Here is a 17,069-nt window from a genome sequence, read left to right as displayed (position 1 = left end):
GCCTTGGATAAAGACAAAAAGGATTGGATTCCTGCTGAGTGGTCCAGTTATATTCTGACGAAAGTAAATTTTGTATTTCCTTCTTTAATCAAGGTCCCAGAGTCTGGAGGAAGAGAAGAGAGGCACAGAATCCATGTTGCTTGAGGTCCAGTGTCAAGTTTCCACAGTCAGTGATGGTTTGGGGTGCCATGTCATCTGCTGGTGTTGGTCCACTGTGTTTTCTGAGGTCTAAGGTCAACGCAACCAGGAAATTTTAAAGCACTTCCTGCTGCTGACCAACTTTATGGATGTGCAGATTTCATTTTCCAACAGGACTTGGCACCTGCACACAGTGCCAAAGTTACCAGTACCTGGTTTAAGGACCATGGTATCCCTGTTAAATGGCCAGCAAAGTCACCTGACCATAACCCCATAGAAAATATTTGAGGTATTGTGAAGAGGAAGATGTGATACATCAGACCCAACAATTCAGAAGAGCTGAAGACCACTATCAGAGCAACCTGGGCTCTCAGAACACCTGAGCAGTGCCACAGACTGATAGACTCCATACCACGCTGCATTGCTGCAGTAATCCAGGTAAAAGGAGCCCCAACTAAGTATTGAGTACTTAATGTTCTAATTTTCTGAGATACTGAATTTGGGGTTCTCAGTAGTTGTCAGTTATAATCATCAACATTAAAATAAATAAATATTTGTAATATACAAGTTTAACTTTTGAATAGAATTACTGAAATAAATCAACTTTTTCATGCTATTCAAATATTTTGAATAGCATCTGTATATATATAAAATCATATGAAAGTTATCTTCAGACATGTCTGTAATGGAAGCCTGTTTTAGCTTCAAGGTTATTCTGAAGAACAGGAAGGCAGAAACTTCAGCTTTGTTGCCTTTTTATTGAATGAAAGATTAGAAGTGGGACAGGACTTTGGTCAGCATGTCAACCTGTCTCTGGGGGTAGAGACGTTTCAGACAGACGGCGTCCTCAAATGTTGGACAGCTGGAAGACGTCTGATTGACATCAAACCACGTCCAGCTGAGTCAGAGGACATTATTCACCTACAGTGTAAAATCATGCACTGACCAAGTCACTACATGTACATTAGTCATTCTCAAGCAAAAATCATATATTTTTTTTCAAAATACTTTTGTTTATTTATTATATAATCACCATTTTACAAATAATAACCCCCGTTTTTTCAGAACTGTTTTCTGAAGTGGATTTCCTTTAATGCGTTTGAAACGGACCGAGCACCTCCCGTGTGGAACTTTACAGAGTGACCAAACCAAATGAACAAATGTACAAAGAACAATTTCCTGGAAATTATTTCAGTAATGTGTGGCAGTGAACAGGTTTAATCCTCGCAGCTGAGCTCCCGTACAGGATGCTCCCTCAGCCTCCACGGATCCTGCAGGAAAGAAGATGAGACGCAGGAAAACAAAACAAAAAAAAAAAACCCCGAAAAACATGATTCAACCCACCCCCTCCAAAAGATCCCAAACGCTGCGCACCACGCAGCGTGCACACCTGACATCACAGGTGTTCCAGGTAGAAAGACTGAGGCAGCCAGGGTCTGATGAAGCCCACAGATCCAGAGCCTCCTTCAGAACAACGGTGACAAACTGAAGAACGAGATGAAGAAGTGAACGTCCAGGCCGCGCGGCAGCTGAACCCAAATGCTGGTTTGAGTAATGACCGTCAGGGGAGGAGCGAACTCGGCTTCAGATGTAGAAAACGGTGCACGGACAGACGCACCCTCCTCTTCCTGCCGCTCCTCAGGTGGATTAGTTCTTGATCAGCCCGCCATCTCCTTCACTCACAAACCGCTTCCGCCCTCTGGTGGACAGAGCAGAGGTTCAGAGGAGTAACTCGAGATTATTAGTGACTGTCCAGGAATTAAACACACACAAAACCATCTTCTAATATTAGTGCATCTTAAACAACAACACGTCCTGCCTCTTTCACTTCTGGGTTTTTACGAGTCACTCTGGTCCTTACAGGTTCTAAGGGAAGGTCCAGTTTAGACAGATTTATCAAGTAGCAGATTTTAAATACATTATCGCCCTTCTCGTGGTGAAAAGTTTCGTGATTATTTGTGACTCCTATATTTGTTCTCTACATTTAAAGACGGTCAGTGTGAAGACGTGAACACCTTGAAACTGGACCAGGTTCACCAAAAAGGCGCAACCATTTTTTGTTGCAACTTATTTTTGATTGAAATTTTCTTAGAACAGTTACAGTGTAGAAGTATAATACCGTAGTCCCTCGCTACTTCGTGGTTCGACTTTCACGAATGTGCTCTATCGCGGTTTGTGTCCATAATATCATACAAAAAACAAAACTGTACAGGACACGATTGTCAACTTTAATATTACTCACATGATTGAGACAGTACTGGATACAGTACAGTAAAAAGTTAACGAAAAAATAAAATGCTTCAGGCAGGCGCCACCATGTTGTAGTTTTCTCTCAATAAGCCTCCACTATATTCCCGCTCATAACAACTACATTTCCCAGAAGGCAACATGGCCCCGCCCAGAAGCCCCAATTCATTCTGCTGAACTAGAGGGAAAGTTTTGATCTGATCCGAGCGGATGCAGAGAAGCCACAGGGAACCAGACCAGAACCGGACCGGACTTCCAGACCCATCAGTGAATCTTGAGAGCTGGTAGCCGGCCCACGTGGACCTCCAAGCGAACGTGTGCGGCTGAAGGTCCGGTAGTCCATCTGAAGCTCACGGCACGTTTTTCATGTCTTTCAACCGGCCGACGAGGACCTCCGAGCGGGGACACACTGGTAAGTAAAATTTAGTAGCTACATATACAGTACATATACATATGTTGTTAAAGTGATGTAGGTTTAAGAGTTTAGAACAGTGCACGAGTGTGGAAAGGGTTTCTAAAGCCTTAAAATATATATCAATACTAAAATAAATATAACGACACTACTTCGCTGAATTTCACTTACTGCGGGCGGGTTCAGAACTGAACCCCCACAATAAACGAGAGACTACTGTATATACAGTATACATCCTTAAACAATGGTTAATTTTCCAGGGTTCTCATTATCCAGTTGTGAAGGTGGTGTATTCTTTCTATAATAAGTGCATTTTTCATTAAACTGCTCCTCTTGCAGTCTTATTTTATGAGAGTTTCCATTGCCAATCTCTCTTCCACAGTGCAGCCACCGCTCCACAGTCAGTGGATCTGCTTTATGCCACTTTCTTGTGATGGCTTTTTTACTTGCCGTTAACAATATCTTAATAAAGTACTCATCCTCTTTTCATATTATATTATGTGTGAGATTGTTTCCAAATAAAGTGTTTTACATGTTTTGGGTCTCTCGTTTCCTAGCATTTTCCTCAAGCTAATCCATATTTTATCCCAATTTTTTGACAAGTCTGTGTGCACGATCTACATCCACGAGGAGCAAGAGTTTGAAACAAGAACACGTCCATCTGTAAGAGCGGCTTCGTTAAGTGGATGCTTCAAACCCAACTCACCTAGAGGGACAGGCGTCCCTCAGCTGTTTGGTGATGACCGCCTCCTTGAAGCAAAGCTCCACAAAGGTCTCCATGATGGAGTGAGCGTGCGGCACGTCCAGGCAGATTTCAGGCAGCTCGTCGTAGACGCGCTGGAAACCCTGCAAGTACACACGAGGACGTTTAAATCTTCTTGGAACGCGTTTGAACTCGGAGCTGACGGATTAAAAGCAGGTCTAACCCTGTTCATCTGATCCACAGTGATGAGGCCCGTCTTCCAGAGGGACTGCAGAAGTTTCATCATCATGTGACTGGCAGTGTCTCCTTTAGACTCCAGCACCATCACCACAGCCTGACAAAACAGCAGCGCAAACACCTGTGAGGTGCGTTCAAGCACAGGGAGGCAGCCAAATCTCACAAACTGAAAAATGCTGCATTAAAGTCTGGAGAAGATGCAGGAACAGCCTGCTCACGGGGTCCGGTACCTCGTAGACCAGCTCGTGGTGGAAGTGAGGGACCTCCAGGTCCCGCAGGCAGTGCTCGGCCTCAGAAACGTCTCCTGAGATCAGATACTCCTTGAGAAGAAGGTTCATCTGCAACACAAGCGGTAAAACAGGGACAACGTTGAAGGAGACGCCGCTCATCATCACCGAGGCACCACAGGAAACATCTGAGCAGGACAAGTGTGTACAAACCTATGAAAACTTAAAACGTAGGCCAGATTTCTTTATTCAACCTGGAAGGAAATCATTTCTGTTCAAATCTGGGATCTAAATGGTTTACAATTTCTGGTTTTCTCCATCTTTGTTCCTGTTTTTAAAAACCAGTTTCCCCTAACTTTAAAAATTATGTTTTGCTCTTAACAGTTTTATTACGACTGTGCGCACGTTTCCCTCAAAACTTCTGGCTGTCAGGTGACAACACTTCTTAGATTTTCAGTTACGACGTCTTGAAATGAATAAATATGAAAATAAAACACACATGAGAAATAAACGAGAGCTTCTGCACTGATTCTGACGACTGTCTGTCTGTACTGCAGCCATGTTTTTAATGTTCCAGTACTTTTAGTGGCAGGAAGGACCATCCATGTTCAAACATGACCGCGTGACGTTCAGGTCTGAATGTGAGGACAGTAACGAACTCCTAAACGTGACAGTGAACGAGTTTTTGTCTTTATACAGCTTGAGCCTCGATACTCAGCGAGACCAACAAGTATAAATAAAGGTTGAATGAAAAATAAAGGTGAAGTTTTGAAAATTACACATCAGGTAGTCATTTGTCCACTTAGATTTGCCTTTTAAATGACTAATACAATTTATTTTTATTACATTTATCACATTACGGTTACCTCACAGTACGGTTAAGTATTAACTGTACTGTGAGGTTACACACACACACACACACACACACACACACACACACATGCAAACATGCATGGACGTTCATTAATTTATTAATTTTGACATGTGTGGTCTTCATAGTGGGGCTGGTGGTTCTGTATCGGGGTGGGCCGCCCTCCTTGGATCACAGTAGAGGAAACACTCACGTGCATGACTGTTCAGTAAATCGTGCACGAGGGACAGACCTCGCCGTATTTAATGGGGCAGAAATTCACAGAACAACTGTTGCTCAATAACCTGCGGTAAAGTTATCAACTATTTTAAAAAAACATTAAGACTGTGAGTTGTTTGATCTTCAAGACGCTTCATTTCCACATAATCTGCGCAGATTAACCAAAGACTTCTGGTTCCTGCCAGGAGACACTTACAAATGTCCAAAACTTTTTGCAATCAACGAGTTTGCTTTAAAGTTGCACAAAACCAGAACTGAGTGGACGAGTCCAAAGGTCTGAAGGCATCGTGCTCTGAGAGGGAGGACACGCTGCCACAACACACCCAGATACGTGCACGAATAAAGGTTGTGCAACCAGTAACTGCATGAGACACTTCCACTTTACACAAAACATCAGAGTCAACGGGAACAAAACACAACAACAAAGGGGTGTGTGTGTGCGTGTGTGTATAAACGTGCTGGCCCCTCCCGTGCTCTCATTTCTACAAATCTCAGAGGACACGAGGTTCTGCTGACACTGCAGTTCAGCTGGCCTGTGGATTTCTACCCAGCATGCATTTCTGCCTTCAGTTTGTCACAACAACAACAGAGATCACGCTCTTTCTAACAGTGTCCCTCGCTACTGCACGGTTCGACGTTCGCACACTCGCTCTATCGTGGTTTTTCAAAGTAAGATTGAACACAAGGAAAAATAAATAATTGTACAGGACACATGAATGTCAACTTTAATATTACTCATACTTTAACACTACTTATAATATTCATAATTTTAATATTACTACTCGAGTATTACTGATTGGGACAGTACGGGACACTGTACAGTAAAAAGTTAATGAAAAAATAAAATACTTCAGACAGGAGCCGCCATTTTGTGGTTTCCTCTCGATAAGCCTACACTGTATTCCCGCTCATAACAACCACATTTCCCAGAAGCCAACAGTGTCCCGCCCAGAAGCCCCATTTCATTCTGTTGAAATACTAGAGGGAAAGTTTTGATCTGATCGGAAAATGTTTGGTGCTTTTACAGTGACTTCGGCACCCAGCGGATGCAGAGATCTGCACAGAACCCACTGAACTGGACCAGAACCAGTGCAGAACCTGACCACTAGACTCAGCAGTGAACCCGAGAGCTGGTAGCCGGCTCAGGAAAACTTCCAAGCAAGGATGTGCTCGTAAGTACAATTTATTAGCTACATATAAGTATGTTGTTAAAATTAGTAGGTTTAAGAGTTTAGAGCATTGATTGTGGGCTTCGTTACTGTAGGGTAGGTCTGCAGAAATGGAACAGAGTCGGACCAGAACCTAGTCGGACCAGAACCGAGCCGCTGCTGTTCTGCCCCGCTGGTGAGTAAAATTTAGTAGCTACATATACAGTACTGTACATATGTTGTTAAAACGATGTAGGTTTAAGCTGTTGAAGATTCTCAGTTATCCAGGACATGATAAATTCAAAAACGTTCAAGACAAAAACATCTGGACTTTATTTGTAACAGAAGACGTTTCCAGATGTAGGTTTAAGAGTTTAGAACATTGCAAGAGTGTGGGAAGTGTTTCTAAAGCCTTCTAAAATATATATAAATATAATGCCACTACTTCGTGGATAGTCACTTACTGCAGGGCGGTTTGGAACCTAACACCCACAATAAACGAGGGACTACTGAGAACAGTCACGGACTAAAGGACTAGAATTAAAATTCGTAGTCACACCAGAACCTAGAAGAACAAAGTTCATCCGCCTGTGATTGTTACTACAATGGAGTGGTAGCACAGAGGTTAGAGAAGGTGGGCCTGTGATCGGAAGGTCGCTGGTTCGACTCCCCGGACAGACATCATCAAAATGTGGGTGGAAAAGGTGAAACACCCACATCTGCCTCCACCCACATTTGCCCCACTCTGGGCCCTTGAGCAAGGCCCTCAACCCCCAACGTCTGCTCCCAAAAAACAAGTCTCTCTTGAAAATGACTCTTTGTGGATTAATGAGACTACCTGGATAAACAAAGAATAAATAAAATTAATTAAAAGATGGCACACCGTCACGGTTTGTTCTGAGTTTACCTCCTTGATGAGATGTTTAACGGGTCTCAAACCTCCACCGACACCCCAAACGTTGTCCAGACGGACCATCTCCCTCTTCATGGTCAGCAACACTGCAGCCCGGTCCAAAGCCACCCTGAGGGACAAAGAGAACCACGTCACATGCCAGGCTCTTCACTCGGAGGAGAGACTTCATGTTCAAAGCACAAGAACTCGAGCTGGCCCACCTGGAGTGGTCACAGTCCACTCTGCCTTTATAACAATCCAGAAAACTCATGGGCAGGACGTGGTCGGCTATGGCTCTGGCTATGAACTGGCCCAACATCTGGGAGACAAAGGAACATCAAGCGTCCACAAATTACAAAGGCTTGGAAATGTAATACAACTCCATGACTGTGACCTCAGCGAACAGAACGAGATCAGGCTACAGAGACTTCTGCTGAATAGTTTTCATTTTCCACATAACTGTGTAAGAACGAGTCCATAAAATGGACTGACAAACATTTGGCATCATTTGTGAAGCTTGAGGCTAAACCAGCCGCTAGGGAGCACAAGCCAGTGCATCTCTTGTGCTGGTCCCAAGACCTGGTAACTGGTGAGTGTTGTGTTAGGAAGGACATCTGATGTTCCAAAGTTCATCCAAGCATCACCAAACCGGATCGGTCGAGGCCTGGGTTAACAACGACCGCCACCAGTGCTGTTGACAAACAGGGTGACGGCTGAAAGGGAAACGTGTCAGGAGACAGAGGGAGAAGAGGAAAGTCAAGAATGTAGGACTGAGGGTTGAAACACTAAATGTGGAGACAATGACAGGCAAAGGTAGAGAGCTGGCTGACATGATGCATGATGAGAGGGTCAGAAAGAACTCCATTGTGTAGAGGGAGGAGGTGGTATTGCATGAGGAAATCTGGAGTGACAGAAGTATGTTAGACTGGTACAGGACATGTATGAGGACAGCAGGACAGTGGTGAAATGTGCTGAAGGAGTGACATATAGCTTCAAGGTGGAGGTGGGAGTGAATCAAGGATCGACTTTGAGCCCCTTCTTGTTTGCTCTGGTGATGGACCAACTAACAGATGAGGTCAGGAAGGAATCCCCATGGACTATGATGTTTGCAGATGATATTGTGATCTGTGGTGAGAACAGGGAACAGGTGGAAGAGAACTTGAAGAGGTGGAGGTATGCACTTAAAGAAGAGGAATGAAAGTCAGTCATAGTAAGACAGAGTACATGTGTGTGAATGAGAGGGAGGTCGGTGGAACAGTGAGGCTACAAGGAGAAGAGGTCACAAAGGTGCAGGACTTCAAGTACTTGTCCAGTACTGGTTCACTGTCCATGAAAACAGTGAGGATGGTAAAAAGACAAAAAGTCAGGAGACAGAACTGGAAGTGGCAGAAATGAAGATGTTGAGGTTCTTTGTAGGAGTGACAAGGATGGATAAAGTTAGGAATGAGATCATAAGAGGTACAGCACAGGTTGAACAACTGGGAGATAAAGTTAGAGAGGCCAGACCAGAAGGTTTGGACATGTCCAGAGGAGGGACAGTGGGTATTTTATTTAAACCTTTATTTAACCAAGAAAGAAATCCATTGAGATTATTAATCTCTTATACAAGGATGTCCTGGGGATTATTGGTAAAAAGATGTTAGAAATGCAGCTGCCAGGAAAAAGACAAAGAGATGGATGCAGTTAGAAAGGACATGGGAGGTAGTTGGAGTGAGGATAGAGGATGCAGAGGACGGAGTGAGATGGAGGAGGAAGACTCTGTGGTGACCCCTGAAGATGAAAAGCTGAACGAAGTGAAACTTGAGGCTTCCACTTTTTGAATAAAGAGCTGATGACATCACTTCAGACCATCAAAAACTGTGTTGTCCGGTGATAAAACAACAAATTTAAACGAACTACGAATCGTTTCTAAGCTTATGAGAGGATGAAAAAATAATTACCGACTGATTTAGAGACTCAGTTTGCCAGCATGTCACAATTATGTAGCATTAAAAAACACTAACTACTGCAACGTGTTTTATTATGAACAAAAAGCAGTGTTTCTCTGCCGGTGAGATCTTAACTTCAGGTAATCAGTTGTCTGTTGTAGTTTTAGTAAACTGAGGGCAAAACAGTTCGTTTCTGCTGAGCTCCCTCTGAACCTCAAACCAAGTGGTTATTAAAACCAATACATCAAAAGTTGACATACACTGAAATGTTAGAAGACTGAGTGAATTCAAGCTGGAACCTGCAGTAGAAACCCAACAAGTCTTTAATCTTTGACGGGCGTAGCGCCTACATTTGCCTCTCCACCCTCCTGAGTAAACAACACCAAGTACAGATCCGAAGCTCTGGCTCCTTCGTCTTCGGCTCTACCTGAGGAGCATCCGGTGTGTCCAGGATGAGGTCCGGCAGCTCCTTGAGCATCTTATCGAAGGCGTGGGCCATGTCCCTCTGCGTCAGCATCTTGCCCGACAGGTCGGACAGCAGGCGGGAGGTCAGCTCTCTGTGGCTGGCTTTGCCTTCGAGGGACAGGGACACAGCCAGAGAGGTGACCTCGTACTTGTGCTGGCCCAGGTTCAGCTCCTTCAGCAGCATCTGACACACAACAATTCAACACGGCTGTAAACCCAAGAGGAGGAACTGTGGGATCTAAACCCACATCTGACCAGCAAACACTTAAAACATAAAATCTGAGAGAATTTACCTCAACCTCTTTAGTGTCTCCGTGTTCAAAGTACTCCTGTACGATTGGGTTGACCATCTTCTCCAACTCCTTCTCATCTACCTCAGGAACAACCGTTTCATACACCGTGTCGCCCTGGAAGACAGAAATAAAATACAAATAAACGTGCAGCATTCCTGGAGTGTGTCGTGGACTCACAGCAGAACCTCGAAAAGCAAAAGCATGATCATATTTTCACCTTCGACAGCAGGAAAGGATTCACAGAACCAATATTAAAATCATGTTAAACCAGTCAGCTGGAGTCTTTTGTCTTTTCTGTTGAGTTTTAGACATTAAACCTTAGTCCATGAACTGCATCTATTCATTAGTGGTGTAACTGTTGACAGAAATCAGCTCAAGAGAGATTTAAAAGGTTCAGACTGACCTGCCCACAGCTGATCAATCTGATCAATCTTTACAAAACGTTGTTGTTTATCGTCTATTTGTGGTAGTTTATGCTTTTTGTACAGTCAACTTAAAATGCGTCTGTAGGGCTAAATCTGTTAAATGTGTTTATACTGTACGTCGGATTGTCCTGGTTTTAAATTGTATTACATGTTCTAACTTTAAGCTGACCATAGAAATGCACAGGGAGACCACTTTACAATAAGGCCCCAATTATAGATGGCTAAAAAATAGTTTATAGATACGTTATTCATTTCTTTACAAAGACTTTATAAATCATTAATAACTGCTTATTACTGCACTTGCTACCATACATGTCGCACTACCGTATAAGTTGTATCAGTCAAAATATGTCTAATAAAGTGGAAATAACCAAATGCGTCACTTAACCATACAAGTCGCATCTATTATGCGCCACCGCCGACATCCCGGAAATGTGGGCCGGTGTTGTGACAAAACTCGAATGGCTGTCAAATGGCGGCCACGGGAGCATGCACGGGAGGACTTTAACAAGAATTTAATAAGATCAACACTTAAAAACAATCGTTTGTTTGCTCGAAATTATAGCAAAGGTGTGTCTCAGTCCAACTTTTCCGTAATAAATGCACTGTGACGGTCAAATCAGCTGCATTTTCAAAAGCCGATTTGCAGCTGCGAGAGCGTTCAGAGGGAGGACTCGCTGTGCATTTATTTGAAATTTAACAAGATGAGCACCTAAAAACAATTATTTGTTTGCTCGACATTATAGCCAAGGTGTGTCTCAGTTGAACTTTTCCTTAATAAATGCACTTTAATGGTCAAATTCGCCTGGACAGCGCAGTGAAATGCAGCTGATTTGAGGTTTGCTCCAGGAGATACAAAGTAGTAACTTAGTCTGAAAAGTTTAATATAACAACTCTAGATGAAATATATAGGTGAACATATTTGGCTCACCATTTCGCAAGAAACTGGTCAGTTTTGTCTCTGTCACCCTTAACTAATACATAATAGGCAGTTATTAATGATTTCTAAAGTGTTTATAAAGGAATTAATAATGTATCTAACTATTTATAAGGACAGACTTATTGTAAAGTGGTACCGGCACAGGTATGTGGATATTGGTTCTGTTACACAAGTATTATTTACTTTACAGGTTTTTACTTCGGGCAGCACGGTGGCGCAACTGGTAGAGCTGCTGCCTCTCAGCGAGCAGGTCCCTGGTTCAAACCCCGGTCCAGGGGCCTTTCTGGGTGGAGTTTGCATGTTCTCTCCGTGCATGCGTGGGTTTTCTCCGGGTGCTCCAGTTTCCTCCCACAGACCAAAAACATGCATGTTAGGCTGATTGGTAACTCTAAATTGTCCCTAGGTGTGAGTGAGAGAGTGAATGGTTGTTTGTCTCGTTTGTCTCTATGTGGCCCTGTAATGGACTGGAGACCTGTCCAGGGTGTACCCCGCCCCTCGCACACTGATTGCTGGACACGGGCACCAGCGACCCCCGTGACCCAAAATGGAACAAACGGGTAAAGATAATGGATGGATGGAGGTTTTTACTTCCAAACCATGTCAGGACAAAGTCTGAGCAAAGAAATGCAAAAACACATCCAACTAAGCTCCATGTACTGTTTTCAAGAACGTTTATGTTTAAAGACCACGTCAGTGTTCTTTATACTTTGATGTTTTCCCATGCACGTATCGATCAGAAGTCCTTGAACCCCTCAGTCTGGTTCAGGAGCACAGCTGCTCCGTGCATTTCCCCGTACCGACCCGTCCCACTTCCCCTCTGCAACATTTGACATATTTCCAGTGATGTCGCGCCCCAGTCAAGGCCGGCTTCTTTTCGTTATAGATGGCCAGGAGCTGCGTTCCCACCCCACTGAACTCAGCGGGAGACTAACAAACCCGGCCTTCAGCAGCATTCGTGTGATAACGGGTCAAAGACTGATAGTGATTGTGATGGGATGGAGCCATCTGGATTAAACAATCGTGCGAGTAGGCGTGCTCTCAAATCACACGTATGATCAGTCAGCACACTTGGAGCCAAGACGCTGCGACTGTTGGACTGCTGCAAGAAGTCTTTTTGGTTTCCACTGCTTCTTTTCTATTTCCAGTCGTCAAAACAATAAAAACTGTGCAAAAGGTGCTTTTCAGCTCAGCTTTAAATTTATCGCTTGAACAACGTTCCCACGACAGAAAAACAATCTGCGCAGCTCCATCTCAGACCAGCAGCTGTTGGGGTTAAAGTGCACGTGTCTAAAATCAAGATAAGGTTGCACATGTTGGACCTGCGAGGCCGACACGTCTGCACCAAGAGCAACAGTGGAGCAAAGCTACAGTCTGACCGAGGACCTTTCATCCATGAGAAGGAAGTTAAACAAATCTCACGGTTAAAGTTAAAGTTAAAATAAAAGACATTACTCAACACAACAACGATAAACCTACTACAATCATTCAACTTTGTTTTATGTTCTACACAGTACTTACACGAGCTTCTCATCATCACACATGTATTTAATTTACATTTTGGTCTAGTCTAGATACAGTAACTGTACATGTATTTGTGTATATTAGAAACACCACTTTACATTGATGAGCATAGCAGGGTCAACATGAGAGATGGGGGAGGGGGCTTGAAACTGCCACAAGGACCAGGACCACAGGACTAGCTAAATCACTGCTGCTCCCAAACACAATCGTAAAAAAATATCAAAATAAATCTAACAAAGTTAAGTCAGATCCTCTAGATGGATTTTTAACAAAAAGTTGAAATGTTTTGCCTTTCATCCAAAGACTTGGCCAGTCGAAGGAGCTGCAACAAACTCAGTCTTATAAATAGCACCTTCTCATAGTGGATGAACCAGTTTGTTGTTGACATCCAGAACCAGCTGCTCACATGCTCAAGAAGGACCATCAGCCTAACAATGGATCATTAGCACACTGATGGCTGTTTACTATTCACAGGGGTATGAGTGATACTAGCAATCACAGCATTGTAAGAGGGGGACAGTTGAACCCGGAGGCCTCCACCCCTGTTTAATGATGGACGATTTATTTTCACAAAGATGGCCTCCTTTACTCCTCTCTCAAACCATCGTTCCTCTCTGTCCAGGATGTGAACATCTTCATCCCTGAAAGAGTGACCGCTGGCCTGGAGATCAGTGTAGACCACAGAGTCCTGGCCTCATGATGTTGATCTTCTGTGCTGGGCCATCCTTTTAGCCAGTGGCTGTTTTGTTTCCCCAATGTAAGACTGATCACTCGCCTGACACTGAACAGCATACACAACATTGCTCTGTTTGTGCCGAGGGACTGGATCTTTGGGATGAACCAGTCTTTGCCGTAATGTATTTTGGGGTTTAAAAGCCACTGGGACGTTATGTTTAGAAAATAAATGTCTCAGTTTCTCTGATACTCCCTCAACATACGGAATGACCACTGGTCTGGGTTCCTCCTTTTCACCTGATGGCTGACTGGAGTCCTGTTTGGGTTTCTTCTCTGCTTTCAGGAAAGCCTGGTTAGGATATCCACATTGCTCTAGAGCCTGTCTTGTGTGGGATTTCTCCTTCTGCCAGGCAGATATGGCAAATATGAACCCTGAGGGCAACAATACAATTACCATAATTCAGAATATAATTTAATATCTTACTTCTAATTATATATTACAGATCCTATTGTTACATCTTTTCCTAACAGAGCACTTCGCTCTCAGACTGCAGGTTTACTTGTGGTTCCTAGTTTCTAACAGTGGAACGGGAGGCAGAGCTTTCAGTTATTTGGCTCCTCTCACCTTGTCTACTTTAAGACCAGGCTGAAGACAGTCCTATTTGATAAATCCTATAGTTGGGGTCAGCTTGGGTTTCCTGAGCTCTCCCTTAATTCTGCTGCTATAGGCTTAGACTACAGGAGGATGAACTGACCACTTGTCCTATGAACTGACCACTTGTCCTCACTCTGCTGCTCTCTTTACTCACTGAACTCTCCTTGTCTCTACATGTAATTGTTGCCACCATTAACGTGCTGTTCTTCCCATAGAAACCACACTTGGACCAATTCTCCTGCGTCTTCCCTGTCCACTCTAACCCCAGCCAGTGGAGGTAGATAGAGTCATTCCTCTCCACTGTCGCCTCCATGCTGCTCAGGATGGAGGACTGTGTCAACAGGGAGACTTCCTTATAAACATAAACATTTTATAATGTTCTGTGTGTGAATATGTCATATTATAAAGAAAAGCTGAACGAAGAAAAAGAAAATAATGACAACGAACTGACCTTGTGAGAAGTTTTAGTTTGGGGTTAATTATGCCACCTATAAATTATGTGAGCCAGTGTGAAACAGAGTGATGTTAGTGATCACAGACAGGCAACGTCCATTTCTTGAGACCAGTCGTTTGAAAAGGACCAATGGAATGTCTGGTTTTAAAAAGGTAAACTTGAGGGAAAACAGGCAAGAAGAAGAAAACCATCAAATTTTTTAGGCTGATTTCAAACTCGAATGCCGACACTGATATTATCAGCTGGATAGGAGTCCATCGTTTGGACCACTGATGAACGTAGACACACGCATGGCTCCTAGCAATACTGCAACAGACAACGCTTTACCAACCCGTAAAATACAAATAGATGTACGTGTATTTATAGTAATCAGGTTTTGGCAGATGTTCTGTTAAATCCAGATGTTTCAATGTGGACAAACATCTTGTTCAAAGGTTGAAAACTCTGGTATTTAATGTGTTTCACCAACTGTTCAAAAGCAATTATTTAGTTTGAGACGAGACATGAAAAGGTACTTATTGAATGATCAACAACTTTCATTCAGCTTCTCTTGCATATTCAAAGAGCCACGCTCACCTGAGCCGATTCATCGTAGTTGGGATCCTGAGCATCCGGTTCTTCAACTTCATAAACCATCCCTGCAGCGCCCCAAACTCCTTTACCACCCGCCCCACCTGAATTTATCAGGACACACAGGCAAAAATAAAAACCGTACATCAAGACAGTTTTAGTTAAACAGAAAGTCATGACGAGACGCTTCAGGTGAAATAAGCACAAGCACGTTTGAACCGCTGTTAGAAGATCTAATAGGACCCGAGCATGCATCAGGATGTTAGAGGAGTCGTTTCTAAATGACTCTTACAGAGAATTAAATCTGTTAACAGCAGGCCAGTGGATCAACATGAAGCTGAATTTCCCTCACTTATCCCAGCATGGTCCAGCTTCATACAACAGGAAACTACCTTTCTTTGGCAGACCTCTGCCTTTGCCAGTCCTGGACTTGCGGTCGTTGTTGTGGACTTTTCCCTTCAAACTGTGCGGGTCGCTTCCCGCCACCTCTCCTGACTCGGAGACGGACTCGCTTGCGGAGTTGCGGGACGAGGACCTGCGCAGGCGGCGCTTGGCTTTGGCCTTGAGGCGGGCCTCGTGGAGGGCTTTTTCTTGGGGTGTCCAGTTGCCGTTGACCTCAGCGTCAATCAGCTCCTCTTCATCGTCGCTGTAGGGACAGGTGGCCTCGACCTTGGTCTCCTCAAAAGAAACCACTCCTGTGGGAGGAAAGAAGAAACTGTTTCACTGTAAACAACTAAACAAACCATTTACACGAGTATAAACATCGTAGGAGTGTCCTGCCATCACCCCACACAGGAAGGACATAAGAAGGTGCTGCAACCGTCCAGATGAAGCCCAGATATCAACCTGTGGTTGGACCTCTGGAGAGCTGTGCAGAAACCTCCATGAACTGCACTTCATTCAAAGGATCAACACAGTCTTGAACAATTAAAACTGGGGCGGCTGTGGCTGAGTGGTTAGAGCAGTCGTCCTCCAATGCAAGAGTCGGGGGTTCAATTCCACCAGCAGTCACATGCTGACGTGTCCCTGGGCAAGACACCAAATCCCTCACTGCCTCTGATGTGTGTCCCATCGGTGTTTGAACGTGATAAAGCTCTGATTATTCTGTGTATAAATATAGTAGAGTGCTGTATGAATGGGTAAATGAGGCACAGACTGTGCTGTAAAGAGCTTTGAGTGTCTTGATCAGATTGAAAAGTACAATCCATTTACCATTTAAAATTTATTTTAAGGAAACATTTTTTTTGTAAGTGAGCATTTACAGTGAACTGTTTTCATTTATATTTTATTGTAATAGAGAGACTGTTGATGGTGATAGTTAAAAGAAAACATTTCCAGTGCTGGTGAATAATAAACTAACACATTTCACACAACTTTTCATTCTTTTCAGTCATATCTGCTTTTACAAAAAGACAAATGTTTTCTTGGACTTTTTTTTTTTTTTTTTTTTTTACTGTGAACTACATAAACCTAACAAATCTGGACCATCCAAAGAGAAGACCCATGTCCAAACTCATTAAATCCCAAGTGCTGGGATATCCCAAGTCCAGCAATCAGTGCTTAATTTGAGCTGGAACAAGATCCTGGAACGCTCTTATTTTGACAAGGTGTGCTCCGGAAACTGTTTGCTTGGATCCAGTAACTCAAATCTCCGCCCCTAAAAGTCCAAAGTCATTGCGCATTTTTATTTAAAAAAAACTCAAAAACATAATTAAACAGCAGAATAAAATTGCAAATCAGCTTTATAGTTCAAGTGGGTCATTATATGAAATTTTGATTAAAAGTACGAGAAATATTTTGGTAATTACGTGACGTACATACATGACTAGGCCTGTTGCGATAAACAAACCAATTAATCGCATGATAAATGAAAATTATCTACCTCATTTTCATTTATCGACTTTATCGTTTCTTCTCTTCTTTTCTTCTCTCTTCACTAAAAGCAGCAAAGCTGAGAAGCGAAGCTACGAGCTAAGCTAACAGGCCGACCTCTGGAAGAAATCTCCGTCTTGTCGAAGCTCCAAAATTCACGGTTGAAATCCGTGCCTT

The 17,069-nt window shown here is 43.4% G+C and overlaps 1 protein-coding gene across 1 annotated transcript in view; it reads right to left on the bottom strand.

The window, feature by feature from the left end:
- Positions 1–876: 876 nt before the first annotated feature.
- pdcd4a (programmed cell death 4a) overlaps positions 877–17,069 on the bottom strand; it is a 23,713-nt gene continuing 7,520 nt past the window's right edge. The window contains exons 2-11 of the mRNA XM_037698229.1: positions 15,413–15,715; positions 15,027–15,124; positions 9,781–9,894; positions 9,450–9,671; positions 7,316–7,413; positions 7,110–7,224; positions 3,968–4,075; positions 3,724–3,834; positions 3,504–3,643; positions 877–1,837 (exon numbers count right to left, since the gene is read on the bottom strand). Of these exons, the coding sequence (XP_037554157.1) occupies positions 1,786–1,837; positions 3,504–3,643; positions 3,724–3,834; positions 3,968–4,075; positions 7,110–7,224; positions 7,316–7,413; positions 9,450–9,671; positions 9,781–9,894; positions 15,027–15,124; positions 15,413–15,715 (1,361 nt within the window). The 3' untranslated portion in view covers positions 877–1,785. The remainder of the gene's footprint in view (positions 1,838–3,503; positions 3,644–3,723; positions 3,835–3,967; positions 4,076–7,109; positions 7,225–7,315; positions 7,414–9,449; positions 9,672–9,780; positions 9,895–15,026; positions 15,125–15,412; positions 15,716–17,069) is intronic.

The sequence above is a fragment of the Nematolebias whitei genome, chromosome 3 (assembly GCF_014905685.2).
Source record: "Nematolebias whitei isolate Nwh7 chromosome 3, NemWhi1, whole genome shotgun sequence".
In the NCBI taxonomy this organism is placed as follows: Eukaryota; Metazoa; Chordata; class Actinopteri; order Cyprinodontiformes; family Rivulidae; genus Nematolebias; species Nematolebias whitei.
Note: the sequence above shows the minus strand (reverse complement) of the source record. Positions and strands in the feature narration are given on the sequence as shown.